Raw genomic sequence first — 14,999 nt, forward strand, 5'->3', positions numbered from 1 at the left:
TGCCGTCATGTCGGAGATGGGAATCGCCTCTGGCCACCATGAGAAACGATCCGCACATGTCAAGAGATAAGTGAAACCATTTTTTAATGAGGTAGCTGGACAACTAAATTTAGGTGAAGATAATCGAAGCGCTTGGGAATCGATGGAAATTTCGCAAATACATCAATTGATAGCGTGGCACTTAGAATCAAATCTTCATTCTTTCAAATAGCTGAAACGAACTGTAAACTTGCGTTACCATTAGCTTAGGCAATTTGTAACATCATTTCAGATTCAATCTATGCCTGTAATAATTTAACGCTACTTTCGACTAAAAAATATGAGGATATATAGAAGAGTTGAATGGAAAACAATTAAAAATGAAACCGTTTGTATTTCAAAGCCGAAACTCACCGTATCGTGTATTAGGGGCACATATCTAAATTAGTATAGTACAACCTAGGATACATGCAGGCCTTTCGTTGCTTACAACGCACTGAATGATTTGTATTTTAGCTACATCAGTACAGTAGTAATTCAAGAACAGGCATAAAATGCACGTCACCAATTAAATGTAACTCGAGCAGTTACAAAATTACGCCTCAATTTTAAACGCTAGACCAAGCGGGCGTCCTGAACTTCATAATCTAATACAACACCACGTACCAAAAAAAAAGAGAAGACATTTATAATTACGAGTGAAACGAAAAGTCGGGCATCAATATCAAGATTATTTCAGTGTTGATGTCACGCCCGGTCAAAATCCGACGCTCTCACAATAACACATGACGACAAAAACAAATCTCGCGGTTCTATTTAATCTTTAATTTAGCCAAACTATAATTATAAGCCTTCCGCCGTCGCTATACTTTCAAAAGCAGCCTGGATGACAAGCACCGCGACACTTTGACCGAACACTCGGAATATTACGCGCACCAAAAGCTCGAGCACAGCAATACCGAGCACCACTAGGCGCTCGGTATTAATAAGTGCCCGTACAAAAACAGTGTCTGGATTAAACGAAGCTCCGCATGTATCGTGCAACGTACTCCAAAAGGCGCGAGAGCGTCACAGACACCGATCAGACGAGTTAAATTAGCCGCGTACCGACACGCTCGGTCGGGCGCTAAGCAGAAACATCGATCAGCTTCCGGGACGACAACTTCACGGAGACATCGAATATAGCATGCCGCCGCCGCTCGGACTCGACGTGGGTAATCGAGTGGCACAGCGAACATGTCATCGGCCGAGCATGACTTACGAACGCGTGGCACACAGCGCGGAAGGGACGGTGACGAGGAGGTCAACGTTCGTCGGCCGTCGGAGATATCGACACCTCTGGACGGCGTGCTTATACGCTGATTATGACGACGACGACCGGTGTCCTGTCACGGCAAGTCCGCTTGCGCACGGAAGGGAAGAGGTAAGTCCGAAAACGCCTGCTTGCGAGTACGCGCGTGCGACGGATCAATGCGGGACTTTTTCGTTGTATCGTTGGTTTGCGTGCGGAAATGACTTCGATTACCTGGGTCACTGCCCTGAGGCCAAACCTTGCGTGATGGGGGGCGGAGACGTATTAAATTGTGAATAGCCACAGTCAATCTATACGTTCCTACAGCATTATATTGTGTGTGCGTGCGTGCGTGTGTGTGTGTGTGTCGAGAATGTGGCGTCCTAAAGAACGCGTCGTCGAATAAGTTTGGCAGGAGACCACGAACGTACTAAATTTCGCACGGAGTCTGTTGACATCCCCAGCGTAACTCCTGTAACCGCTGTAACTCACACCCGCTCCCCCTTTCTCTAGCCGCTTGGCATCTCGCCTACCCGTCATTCATGGCCAACCACAAGGAAAGGTCTTTACTGTCAACCACATTTTTGTTTTGTTTCTTCTGGCACCCGAAATAAAGATAAAAGAAAGAGGGAACAATTTGCGTCTCAATTATCAAAAAATAATAAAGAACATCGAGTGAGAGTGCTTGTTTACGGCAACGAACGCCGCGGCCACTGGACCGCAAATTAACCCGGAACTGATAAATGCAAATGCTGTTCAAAAATGTTTCGAGGGAAGGGAAAAAAAGTCAAATCTTATTTAAACGGATGATTTCTCACAGAGACAGATGATGTTATACCCCCAGATTTCTGACTGAACAAAAAAAAAAAAAAAAGATAGAAAGAAAAACAAAAGTTTAGGAGAGAAATCAGCGCACCATTAAGCCGTTGCGTCGGCCACACGCAAACTCTTCCCGGGAACCGGCACCAGCAGCAAAGTCGGCCAAAAGTTGGCCGACAGACACGACAACACTCTCCAGACACGCGCACTGCCGAGCAGGGGTACGGACCCCGTCGGACGAAAGCAGATATCCGGCGGGCCAGCACCCACCGTATCGGTTGCGGTCCTCCCGGGTCCCGTTGACCTTTCCCCCGGCGTGGATGACCAGGTTGTATCCGGTGCGGCAGTACAGCTGCAGGAAGCGACTGGTGCCCCGCGGGTGCTTCACGGCGTCGCCGCCGTCGTCCGCCGGCTCGTCGCCGAGCGCCACGTCCTCCTCCGAGGAGCCCGCGGCGGCGCCCGCGGCCTCGTCCTCGGCCAGGACGTGGTCCTGGCTACGCGGTCCTCCGGCGTGCCGCAGTCGTCGCTGCACTTCGGCCGACGCGTCGCTGTCTTCGGCATCTTCGGCGCTGTCGGCGGCGCGGGGCCCGGAGCACGCGGCGGGCGTCGCGAGCGCCAGGAGCGTCGTCAGGGCGACGAGTAGGAGCAGCAGCGGCGGGGCCAGGTTCCGGCATCCCGGCAGCGGCATGCATGATCATCGCGGTACCGCGGAGCACTGCACAGGCCGCCGGCAGCCTCCTTTTGAGCGCCGCCGCCGCCGCCGAGTGCAGTCGCCGCCGATGCCTACCCTTCCCCGCGCCGACGCCACCATTGGCTCCGAGCAACCCTTGCCCCGTCGCCCCGCTCAGCTGGCCCCCGCGAGGTGGGCTTCCCCGCCGGACGCTCTCTCCACGCAGGGCCGTGCGGGGAAGCACACTTCGTTTCGTATACTCCCGAATGAATCCGACCGCGAAGTGTTTCCGCATTGAGACAGCCCTCTCGCTTAGAAATCCCTCCCGCTATTCTCGGACAAAATATAATGTAGTCGACCTGTTGCTACTGTGGTCCTCTCAAAGATGGCTTGCTACGGGGACGTGCTTATTTAACTTCAATATTTTGTTTTAACAGGTACCTCAGAACTTTGAGCGAGGAGGAGACAACTCGAAGGTCTTACTTTAAAGTAGGATGATGCAGAAACTAAAGTAACAGCGAGACCTTGATGTTTATATTTGAGTTTAAAAAAGAAAGAGAGACAGAGAGAAAGTGAGAGAGAGACTTACTGAGAGTTAAGAACAAACAGAATGACATCATGAAAAAGACTACAGCACTCCGTGGAAGTTCCTTCTTATCGGCATGCCCAAGTCACACAGTTTTATTTTATTCAGATACACTATACGTTGTAGCTTTCTCAGGAGTAAAACCGATTATTTATGAGAAAACGAGAGCGAAAGGCTTGTGCACGGGAAACTTGCGTTTAGAGTTGCTGATAGCTTGAGAAACACTGGGAATGATCATTATCAAACTGCCACTCTGCAGCTACCTTATGGTATTCCTGAATATCACTTAGCATTGATATTGGTCCCACAACTCGAGCCACCCACAAGTTTCTCACTATGCCAATGACCCTTGTCCCCGCAAGGTTTTCATAGCGCGCTCTGTAAAATTGAAAAATAAAGACATAAACGTGGTTACAAAAAAAAAAAAAACGATTGGAAATGATTCAGAAATAAGTTTTAAATAGATACGCAGGGTACTAGTATACTTAGTGAAATGTGTCACATGCGTGTGTAGTTCAGACTGATCAATACCTTACCCCTGGAGGGATTTCTAGTCGCGCACTGCAACGCGGAAGATTGACTTTTAGGGTAGTTTTATTTCACATGACATTCCCCTTTGGGCAGATAATTATTAGCGTCGTTATCTTTTTTACTGGAAAACCATGTTGCACAAGTAACTGGTAAGTCGCAGTCGCACTGCCCATACACCATACGAACGACAGGATGTTCGCTGCGGACATGGTTGACATAATTATCTGCGAACATCCCTCAAGCTCGTTAGAAACATGTTTACTTCATGCATAAGTATGCTTAAAATGTGTCTGCAGAGAGTTTGTGTGTCATCAACGTGACAGGATTCGTCGTACAAGGAAGAAAAGACACATAAGACACTGTCAGCAACTGTCTTTCGCACGATGCATTAGCGGCATGACCACGACTTTATTGCCAAAGGTGTTCTTCTCTGAGCTCTTGCAGCGCGTAAACCAGCAAGATATTTTTTTTATACGAAAATTTGGCGGTGTTTTACATTCGTGAGTGTCGGAAAGAGAGGGAGAAGGAGGGGAAGAGGGTGACGCGTGCGACGCTCTCATTGTTGTGAAGCAGTGACGTCAGCACGTGTCAACCTCTCCCTCTCTTTCCGGCGCTGACAAACTGACAGACACCGCCGGGTTTTCGTCAATACGGGCCCTTTGGGTTTCGTCAAAGTCACGCGCACAGCTGGCGCAGAACCAGAGAGGAGGAGGCGCCGCGCAACGCCTCCTAGATAACAAAGCCGTAGTGCTTATTGAGAAGTCATCATCGGAGAAAGACAACGCTGGACACAGTTTGAAAACGAGTGCTGCATCTCTACTCGGCTTCGAGTCAAGTTTGTGCCGAACGTTGACGGAATCGTCGTGTTCAATCTGTGTCCTGCACTGGCTTCGTTTGATGACGCCATCTCATTCAGCACTGTGGCTTTGTTATGTAGGACGTGTTGCGCCGCGGCGCGGTGGAATGCGGGCGTGCTCAGTTGCCACCTTGCCGTCACCAGTTGTTCCTCGATCTTGGTTTCCGTACGGCGCGTGAGCTGTGATGTGTGTGTTTAGTCAAAACGATGGACGAGGTTCCCTTCACGAGTGATACGGATGTGGTTCTTTCCACGAGTGGTATGGATGACCGTATCCAAGGGCGTCTACGAACTCTGACAGGCAGAATACAGAAAAGGGGTGAAAAAAAATTACAGGAAGATTCATTGGTCGATTCTAGGGGAATCCGTTAGCATGACCCTTGGGAAACGCCACAGACGTCCTTCTTTCGGAAACGCTAACACTGACCCCGTAACCAGGCCAAAAAGGGGCAGCAAAAAATAGAGGAAGCAAAAGAGAAAGCCAAAATAGAAAAGTGAAGGAGTCGGCTTCAGCGTTTCCCAAAGGGGGACTTGTGTGGAGTTTCCAACGGTCATGCTAACGCCTTCCATAAAACCCAACAACGGATCTTCCTGTGTGTTTTTCTATGTGTGTTTCTTTTTTTTTTTTTTTCTTTGGCAATAGCTGACAGACGAAATCGGTGACTGAGACAAGATCGAAAGGTGTTATCAGAAATAAGGAGGGCAATGGATTTTGTTTCACTATAGTGCACAACGCGGCGCTCGAACTAAGGTTCGCGCGACGGGTAAGTGAAAGTGGAACTCCGTGCTTGTGACCGGTCTCCAAGGGGAGGAAAAGACTGTCGGTTCGCTGACCATTCCTCTCGTCGGATGAGGCCCTACGCGAGAGGCGAGATAAGGACCGACGCTCACCGGGATGCAGATACGGGACGCGCTGATAACGCGAAAGCGTTTTGACGGCTTGTGACGTCGATCCGCGGGCGTTCGTAAAAAGACGACGTGCTGGACAAGCTCCCGATGCGGGATCAGAAGCTCCGTGTGCACGATTGTCTTATTAGGGTGAGAAGAAGGTTTCATCTCAGTTCATTTCAGCCGGGGCACTTTTTTTATCTTCAAGTTATTGGCAACTAGGATTAATTGATCTAGAAAACGAAGTATGTTTTTACTCCAGAAGAGACGCGGAAATTGCCAGCGACCTTTATGTTCAAGGTACTATAATGCATGGAATGCATTATTTGAGGAGTCACCGTTTCAATTTGTTTAGAAGCTATTAGGAATTTTGGGGACATGAACGCTTGGTTCCCCTTTTTCCGATCTACTTAGCCGGGAAACGCACCGACTGAGGGCGGACAAACCTATAAGATTAGGGGGTTCCCTTATCTCATGCTGTGATACTTCAAGCGCTGTTGGAAAGCGACGAATCAGCGTAAGATTCTGATCAGCTTTTATGCCACGTGACGCGCATCCAATGGCCGTCTTCAAACAGAGACCATATCAATTGTGACTGGACACTCTCCTATGTGTGACCACGGCACGCAGCCAAGATTAGGTCTGGGACCCAAACTTTCCTAACAGGTGTCATTCAATAAGTGCGACCTCCCTCCCCGCCCTTTCCACACACACACGAAAAAAGTAAAAATAAAGAGGCATTTTTTATCTGTATTCATCCCCATGAACATACGAATCTGAAGACGTCGCACTTCCAGATTTCTCCTAGGCTCTACAGTTCCAATAACACGACCCCAATTCCGAAAGGAAAACAGATTCCCGCGGAAACACCATCTGGGCACACCAAACACCACTTAGGCAGTGTACAGAGTATACGCATGAATCAATGCAACGCACACAACGGTTCGTGTTTGCACGCCTCATACGCTGCTGGGTCTTTCCCGCGCTTTGCGAACAACCTTCCGGCCGCTGCGATCGCCATAATCGTCGTACGCAAACGCACGCGCGCGTAACCAAACGAGAACCCCGCGGCGATCGAGGACGGCCGTCAGAGCTCGTCAGAGGTCGATTACTGCGATTACGCGATACGGGAACTAGTCTGACTGAATTCTCGTCGGGGCAACCACGTCCACCGACTGCGCACTGTTGCGAGGAAGGCAACGAACGTAACGCGAGATCCCTGCTGCACCGACCGCGCTCTGGCCTACGTGCATACGCGAGCACGATCACGCATGCAGCCCCCGCGCTTTTGTCTCGCCCGACGAACGAGTCAGGAAGGAAGCGGCCCTACCGGTCACCCGTCTGGCCGGCACTCGTCTCTCATTCGGGCTCTACTTTCCTCATTTGTACGCGTGGTACGTGAGAAAGAAACGAGAAGTCGGAAATGGTAAAGTGTGTTTCGAAAGGTATACATATAAAGACCTACCTGGTTATGTAACAAACTATATTTGCGTATTAAAAAAAGCTTTCCTCTCTTTTTGTTTTCTTTCTTTTCTTGATTCGTGCGGTTGTACATTGTATATACTGCTCGATCAGGTGATTATACCCGTGCCCCACTAGAGCGACAAACGAAAAATGAAAGACGCTTACAAATCTCTGCATTGCGAAATTAGAGCGCAGCCCTTGAGGCGGAGGAGGAGGGGAAGGTATGCCCCTCCTCCTCCTTTCCTCATCCTCTCCTCCAGCCGCCAAATTTGTTCATGGGTGACGTGACACGATGTCGTGGCGTCATTTTTCCCGGTAAATTTAGCGGGGAAACTGAATTGGTGTGGAGGTCATGTGACGTCAATTTCCCCGCTAAATTTGGCGGGGAAATTTCCTTACTAAATTTAGCGGGAAAATTTGCCCGCTCAATTTAGCGAAAATGTTTCCCGGAGGCCTTCCAGATCGAGGTACCATCGCGTGCACGCTGGACGTGTTTGAGACTTGTCTGTGTTGGTTGTGCCTGTTTGGTCGTTCTAGTGAGACTCGGGCAGTAATTAGTGTCAAAACATATATGGAGTACTGTATGTGGCTCCGTTATCCGGGTTGGAATTGTGCTTATCGCCTAACCACCTGTTGAACAGTATTATAGTCACCCATTCAATTCATAGACACAACTTAATCGACATATGACGAGATATTCGATTTGTTTTTAATACCTATTTTAATTTTCTGATGCTTAAGCTGTGTCGCCGAAGTGTAAGGGGAGGGGCAGCAATCGCAGCTTTTGGGTTTATTTCCTTTCTTATCTTTAGAGGAGAAGCGAACTGTATTTAGACTTGACCATCTTTAGGATGCATGAGTTTATTGTACTGGGATAATTTCTTTTACTATTCCTACAAAAAACACACACACAAAAAAAAAACGTTTACTCAATTTTCGCAATGAAAGTTCAGCCTTTTTTTTTATTAATAATAAAAACAACACGTATATGACAGACTCGCTCATTGTTTCTTCTTTTTTTCAGGGCTAATTAGGCATTAACGCTAACAAAGGCTAGAAATAACGGATGGTGAACTTTCAAGATCTTGAAAACGCGAGACCGAGGAATAAAAAAGGGGATGACGACACACACAGAGGTCTCAATGCGAAATGTGTATATGTCGTTCCCTTTTTTTTGTTCCTCGATCTTTCGATTTCAAAATGTTCCAATAAAAAAAAAAAAGTTATTTCCAGTTTCTTTTTTAGAAGCAAAGATTAAGAGCGAATTGATATTTTTTTTCTCTCTTTTTTTAAGCATTCACTCTTGTCCAGGGTTCAAATCAAGGTGATTGAAATTTGATATGACACGACAGAAGTGTAAACGATTTGGGTGACGGTTTTCCTCCAACAAACGCGAACGTCTCAGTGACGGCACTTTTTTTAGGTTGTTAGCGCTTCCATAATGGCGTAGGTCGGTCTATACCAAATGTTTTGACATTACAGATATAAGGTCCTAACGAATTATCGGCACGGTTAATTGTGAACTGCCATGCGGCAGTGACTGCCATGCGGCAGTCACTGATCTTCGCTCTCGACCCTTTCCATTCTGGTCGTTTCACTTCATCACCGCGGGAATGCAAAACGACATTGCCATTCATTCTACGCACCACGAATTGTTATCAATGCAGACTTAATGTGAGTTCGTCACCAGTATGCAGTTTCAGTGGCTAAGCATAATATACCCTATTTACCTAAACATCCTCCACCCTCAAAAAAAAAAAAAAAAAAAAAAGTCAGGCGATTTAATATGATGCCTGGAGACTACCCAATCAATATTTTGCTGGAGAGCCATGTATATTTTTAATGAAGCCAAAAAACGCAACTGCTTTAAACTGAAATCAAAACCGAAACACGAGCACGGAAGCTCATGGCCGGAAGTCACGTGACTAAACCCGTCCGCATTTTTTTTTTCCTCCGCTTCTCCCTTCTTTGAAGCAGACAACGACGACGACAAACTTCCGTGCACCGTTAGTCGTGCGATTGTTTCTCACTTAAGTATAAACGGCAAGTAAACAATTTGGCAAGCGACGAGGACCCGCTGTCGTTTGGTCATCCGCGCGACGAGGCAAACCGCACGAAAGCGACGAGAGCAAGCGACGACTTTAGAGTTGTCACTTGCTCACGTTGCCGGTAGTGAGGTAAAACGGAACTTATCGTGCTATTGGCTAATCGCTTCAGCCATTTCCCGGCGATGAGTGACGTTTTCTAGATATCCAGAATCAAGCGACGTGACGAGCGACAGTGAGAAACCTCCGTCGCTCGTCGCCGACTCTTGTCGCTTGTCGCCATCGCTCGTCTCGTCGCTCGCTAAATCGTTTACATGCGGTTCAGACTTTATATCCCTTCTGCTCAATGTTGTGTGCTTGAAGATCGATTGGTCGGTACTACGAAACGGATCTCGAGCCGCAAATTGTGTTCTGGATTGTTGGGCTCTTTTAGGTTATGTTCAAATAAAAAAACCTTGGCGAGAATAGATACCCTGTCAGTGTCCCTTTAACCACAGTTAAGTGTGACTGAGGTGAGACTTACCGCGGTTAAAGGTACCCGTGTAAAACAAGTGACATACAGGAGTGCCTGTGATGGCGGTTTTAAGCGCCGAAAGCGTCCAGCCTCACGCGAAGGCTTCAAGCGACGCCATTGTGTGGAGTCGCCAATGTAAGCGCTTCTCCCGACGCATTAAAGCGCGAAACACATGTACGACGAAACTGTCCGATCCGACGTCCGACCGCGCAATACGACGGTCGGAGGCGAGGGTTTTCGTAGCATCGGAGAGCGTTGAAAACCCTCGCCTCCGACCGTCGTATTGCGTGGTCGGACGTCGGATCGGACGGTTTCGCCGTACATGTGTTTCGCGCTAAACCCCTGTTTCACGTGCATTTCGAAGGCCTGTCAAAGGCGTCCGACTCTTATAGAAGCATTGGCGGCCGCACTGAGGTTTCTGTATACTCACTGACAGCCCGAAAAAAAAGAAAAAAAAACAGGACTTGGCGATTTCCGAGCATCTCGTGATCGCATTAGTCGATAAAAATGCCAAAGAGCGAATCACATGAAGCCAAAAACGTGAAGATCAAGCAAGAGGGGTCACACTGCTTAAAGATCATACAAACGACAACATGCATACAGACCCGAACACGAGCCACCGCGAGATCCCTGCTTCGAATGCCGCATGGCAATGAGTTCAAGGAGAAAAACTTGGCACGCGGCATTCGAACCACGGATATCGCGGTGGCTCGTGTTTGCAGACCGTCATCAGAGAAGGCCACCGCTGGACACAGATTGGAAACGAATGCTGCGTCAGCGCTCGGCTTCGAATCAAGTTTGAACCGAACGTTGACGCAATCGTCGTGTCCCATCTGTGCCCAGCGTTTGCCTTCTCTGATGACGCCATCTCACTCAGCACTACGGCTTTGTTATCAAGGAGGTGTTGCGCCGCGGCGCGGTGTAATGCGGGCGTGTTCAGTTGCCGCTCTGCTATCGCCGGTGGTTCTTCACTCTGGGTCCTCGTAGCAGCGGTGCGTGGGCTGTGATGATAGTGTGTAGTTAAAACGATGGATGCGGTTCCCTCCACGCGTAATATGGATGCGGTTCCTTCCACGATTGGTATGGATGTGGTTCTTTCCACGAGTGATGTGGATGACCGTATCCAAGGGCGTCGACATATCAGGATTAAAAGCGTTAAAAAATGAGGACCAGTAAAAGAAGACACACACACACAGTAAAGCGCTCGTCTGTGTGTGTGTCTTCTTTTACTGGTCCTCATTCTTTAGTGGTTTTAATCCTGAAATGTACCACCAACTAGCCCAAGTGCCTTTTACGGCGTCGACGTACTCTGACAGGCAAAGAGCACAGAAAAGGGGTGCGAAAAAAATTAGAGAAAGATCCATTGCTGGATTCTTAAGGAATCCGTTAGCGTGACCCTTAGGAGACGCCCCCCCCCCCCCTTCCCCCCTTCCCCTCCCTCTTTTGGTGAAACGCTAACACTGACTCCGTAATGACGACAAAAAGAGGCGGCAAAAAAAAAAAAATAGGTGCAGGAGGCAAAAAAGAATGCCAAAAGAGAAACATGAAGGGACCAGCGTTAGCGTTTCCACAGATCATGCTAACCTATTCCTTAAGAATCCACCACTGGATCTTCCTGTAATTTTTATTATTATTACTATTGTTTCTGCGAGCCGGTACGAGTTAGTAGGTTTTTTGACATAAAGAATGCCTATACAAAAAGTGACATATATATATATATATATCAGTGTGTCGAACCGAAAAAAATACGGGTTCGGTTACGGTTCAGGTTCAGGTAAATTTATTTTGTTTCGGTTCAGTTCCGGTTCAATTAATTCGATCCGCGAACCGGTTCGGGGCGCTGAACCGGTTCGCGAACCGGTTCGGAAATTATAAATGACAAGTTGCAACATCAAAATAAATTACAAATAAAACGTCTGAAATCAGCACATACGAAACGGGATACATCGTAGTGTAAGGCTCAGGGATTTCTACCAGGAATGGTTTCTTTATGTGCACTCAAAGGTTACCTCACCGACGTTTTCGCATTCGGACTTCATCTAATTGGGTCCGACGCAGTAGCTGCAAAATCCGCGACCTCCTTACAAACCCACTTACAAGTAGAACTCGCTAACTCTCCCACCACCTCGGCGTGTAAGCAATTGAAGGAACAGTGGGGAGAAAATACAGCTTTCTTTACTTGAACTAGCCTTCGGTAACTCAGATTAGACCCTTAAAGAAGTTTTCATCAAACAAGATACGGAATATGAAAAACACTTCACCGAACGCAACGCCAGAAGGACGTAATAGGATAAATATTAAAATAGAAGAGTTCGCTGTCTCACAAATATGTTAGCTTCTAAGTGCCTATACGAAACCGGATGCATTATTATCAAACTCCCACAGCCTTTTCTTTTCTCTTTCCGATGAAAGCAAGCTTCAAGAACTCGCACGTTCCAGAAACGTGTTATGAAATGAGCACACAGCAGCATTTAGGATTTACGAGATTGTAGGAAAATAAAATCCCGCGACGCGATTTTTTTTTTTTTTTTTGCACAGCCTTCCAATTCTTTTTTTTTTTCCGTGCAAGCCGCGACTAGCGCAATACTGGTTCCTATGTCAAGATTCATGGATGCAGCGTTTGTCAAGATTCATGGATGCAGCGTTTATATTCCTAAGACTGAGTGGAGAAGAAAAATATGTAGGCGAGGTGTGTGTCAGTTGACGGCACTTAGAAAACAAATGGCATTGATAGCACAATCATTGTCAACAGCGCGTGGCCGAACCGTTTTGACGTGAGCCGGTAACCGTTATTTTTTTTTTCTGGTTCAGTTCCGGTTCGGGTTCATCGCGATAACAATATAACGGTTCGGGTTCGGGTTCAGTTCCGGAAAAAATACCGGTTCGGTTCCGGTTTTCGGTTCGGTTCGGTCCCGGTTCGACACCCTGATATATATATAAATATATATAATTTTTTTTATTAACGAAATTAGGTTGATTACGCGAAGGCCACACGCTTCACGTTGCCCCAAAACACGTCCCCGTTACTTTTTTTCTTTTTTTCTTTTTATAAATGCGCCAGAAAAGTATCCGAAATGGTAATTTTGTCTGGGAAAAGCGGCGAGACCAAGAGCCAAAAAAGGGGCCCGGAGTAATTAGCATAAGGAGGCGGCGAGTGTGCATTTCCAGCGCGGCGGAAAGCGCAGCCCGTGCCCGTCCGGCGCTAACAAGGTCGCTCGGTCACCTGTCCGCACGCCCGACCACGTGCGCTAAGAATACGCGCCTCTTCCCGGACCCTCGCAACGTGCCGCACTGCACGTAAACCTCCGCCAGCCAAGAATGCAGAGTAGCTGCCGACGTCCGACGCCGATGACGACGTCGCTGACGCAACGGAACGGAGCGCAGTGCCGGCGGCGCCGAGAGCCCAGGCCGGGAAAAGTGATTTCCGCCTTCGCCAGCAGCACACGACTCGCCGAGGGTGCGATGATGGGGACGAGGGATGCACGGGGCGAGCCAAGGCTGTCCCAGGGGCTGGCCCCGCTATCGGGAAAGCAACGTCTTTTGAATGTTGGCACCGCGGCCGCGATTTCTCGGGAGCCGACGTTCACGCGTGTTTATCGATGCGGAGCGCTCCCGGCGGCCGGAGTTGGGTGGTCGACGGAACTCGGCTTCCGAGAAGCGCGTTCGCGTGCTCGTATCTCTCGAGTGGAAAGTTAGAGGTGGGGTAGGATTAACGTTAAATATCCCTCCCCCTGCTCGTCTCTTTCGAGGTCTAGCCGCGGCAATATGCACGATTGGGAGCGGTGAATCCGGTGTCGCAGTCGTGCCTCCGCTCGTGCGAGCAAGCACGTGCAATTCCGAGCCTGTCGAAGTTACCTTCACGCGCGTTCTGCACGCGCAAGTGTTGTACGGAACGGCGTTCCAAGGAACGACGTTCCTGGAACGCGTTCTTTTCAGGAGGAACGGAGGAACGCCGACGTTCCGATTTGCATCGCTGGAACTGGAACGGGAACGCGTTACATTTTCACTGGAACGGAAAAAGGAACGGCGTTCCTTTTTTCGTCCAGTGGGGCATTTTTTCAACTTTTAAGCGGGAAATTCTAAAAGTATAAAAACAATATCTCTACGAAGAGCAGAATCTCGTTAACTTCTTGGTTAATTATCTTAGGGTGTATTTTGTGTGGTCCACGTTTAGTAACAGACTGCATAGTGCAGTAAAGCTACAGGACAATATTTCTTTTTTCGCTGCCCGAGAGTGCGGTACAAAAAGCAAAACTTTTAGTCAAACGAAAAGACACAGAAAGAAGGACGTGTGAAACTCGGCTAATTTCTTTGCTTCCACTAATCCTCGTACACATAGAAATATATAAGGCCGACTATAGCCATCAATTAACTTTCACAGAAACCTAGAGGTACAACAAAAGAACATGTTACCAGATATCGAACGCACCCTTGTATCCCGAACATTGGTCACTAAAAAGGTACACAAAAAATTAACTTTTAATCCTTTTCCCCTAGTCCCCCACCTTCAAACCGAAAAACTAATCCAACCTTCACGAAGAAGGACTTGTAGTTTTCAAGACTTCCAAAAGTCCTACCCCCTTCTTCACTTGATCGTTTTGAGGACAGGAATATCGAGAAGCAACTGTTGTTAAGTTCGAACACGGGACTTTGTTAGATTAAAACCCGTGAGGTTGTAAAACGTTCGTGCGATGTGGAGTAACAGTATATTTTGCTCGTCTGACTTCGCCCACCACAAACATGAATATGGTGAAAAGATTTTTAAAGGTGAATATATCAACAATGGAAACCCTGCTTCGCATGCTTTCTCTACTCGTGCCCTTCCATCACGGCATTCAAATTCGTATGTTGCCTTTTGATGGGATATAAAAAAAAAAAAAAAAAAAAAAAAAAAACTTTGATCTATTTTACTAAATATGGTAATCATCAAAATGGAAATGCAACGTATATGTAACGATACGTTCTATTTTTTTTTTACTGTAACGGAACCGAGTTCCTCTTTCACATATGGAACGTGTAACGAGAACGCGTTCCAAAAATCAGAAGGAACGAGGAACGAGCTTTCGTTCCATTTTTTTTTTTTTTTTTTTAGGAAAGTGTACAACACAAGCACGGGCTTGCACGCACGGGGTCGGGACCGGTAGGTTCTACGCACGCGCAGTGGGACGTCCCAAGCCATTTTCCCCCTATTCTAGAACTCCCTACTGTCACCAGCGTAGCCGAACAGGCATTGCCGCGTGTGGTGCCGCAATTATTAATGCGTGATGCACGCAAAAAGAGAGACGAGGTTAGATCTCCCACTGCACCGTCTAAGTTACCACTTTACAGCGTAGAGACGAGTGACCTCATTTCATGG

General features: G+C 47.7%; 1 protein-coding gene across 1 annotated transcript; it reads right to left on the minus strand.

Annotated features, from left to right (window-relative positions):
* Positions 1-2,177: 2,177 nt before the first annotated feature.
* On the minus strand, positions 2,178-2,784 carry LOC121836528. The gene has a single exon (XM_042291445.1). The coding sequence runs from the start codon at positions 2,775-2,777 to the stop codon at positions 2,178-2,180; it is 600 nt and encodes a 199-aa protein (XP_042147379.1). The 5' UTR covers positions 2,778-2,784.
* Between the last annotated feature and the right edge of the window lie 12,215 nt (positions 2,785-14,999).

Source organism: Ixodes scapularis, unplaced genomic scaffold (genome assembly GCF_016920785.2).
Source record: "Ixodes scapularis isolate PalLabHiFi unplaced genomic scaffold, ASM1692078v2 PGA_scaffold2__306_contigs__length_199485367, whole genome shotgun sequence".
NCBI lineage: Eukaryota > Metazoa > Arthropoda > Arachnida > Ixodida > Ixodidae > Ixodes > Ixodes scapularis.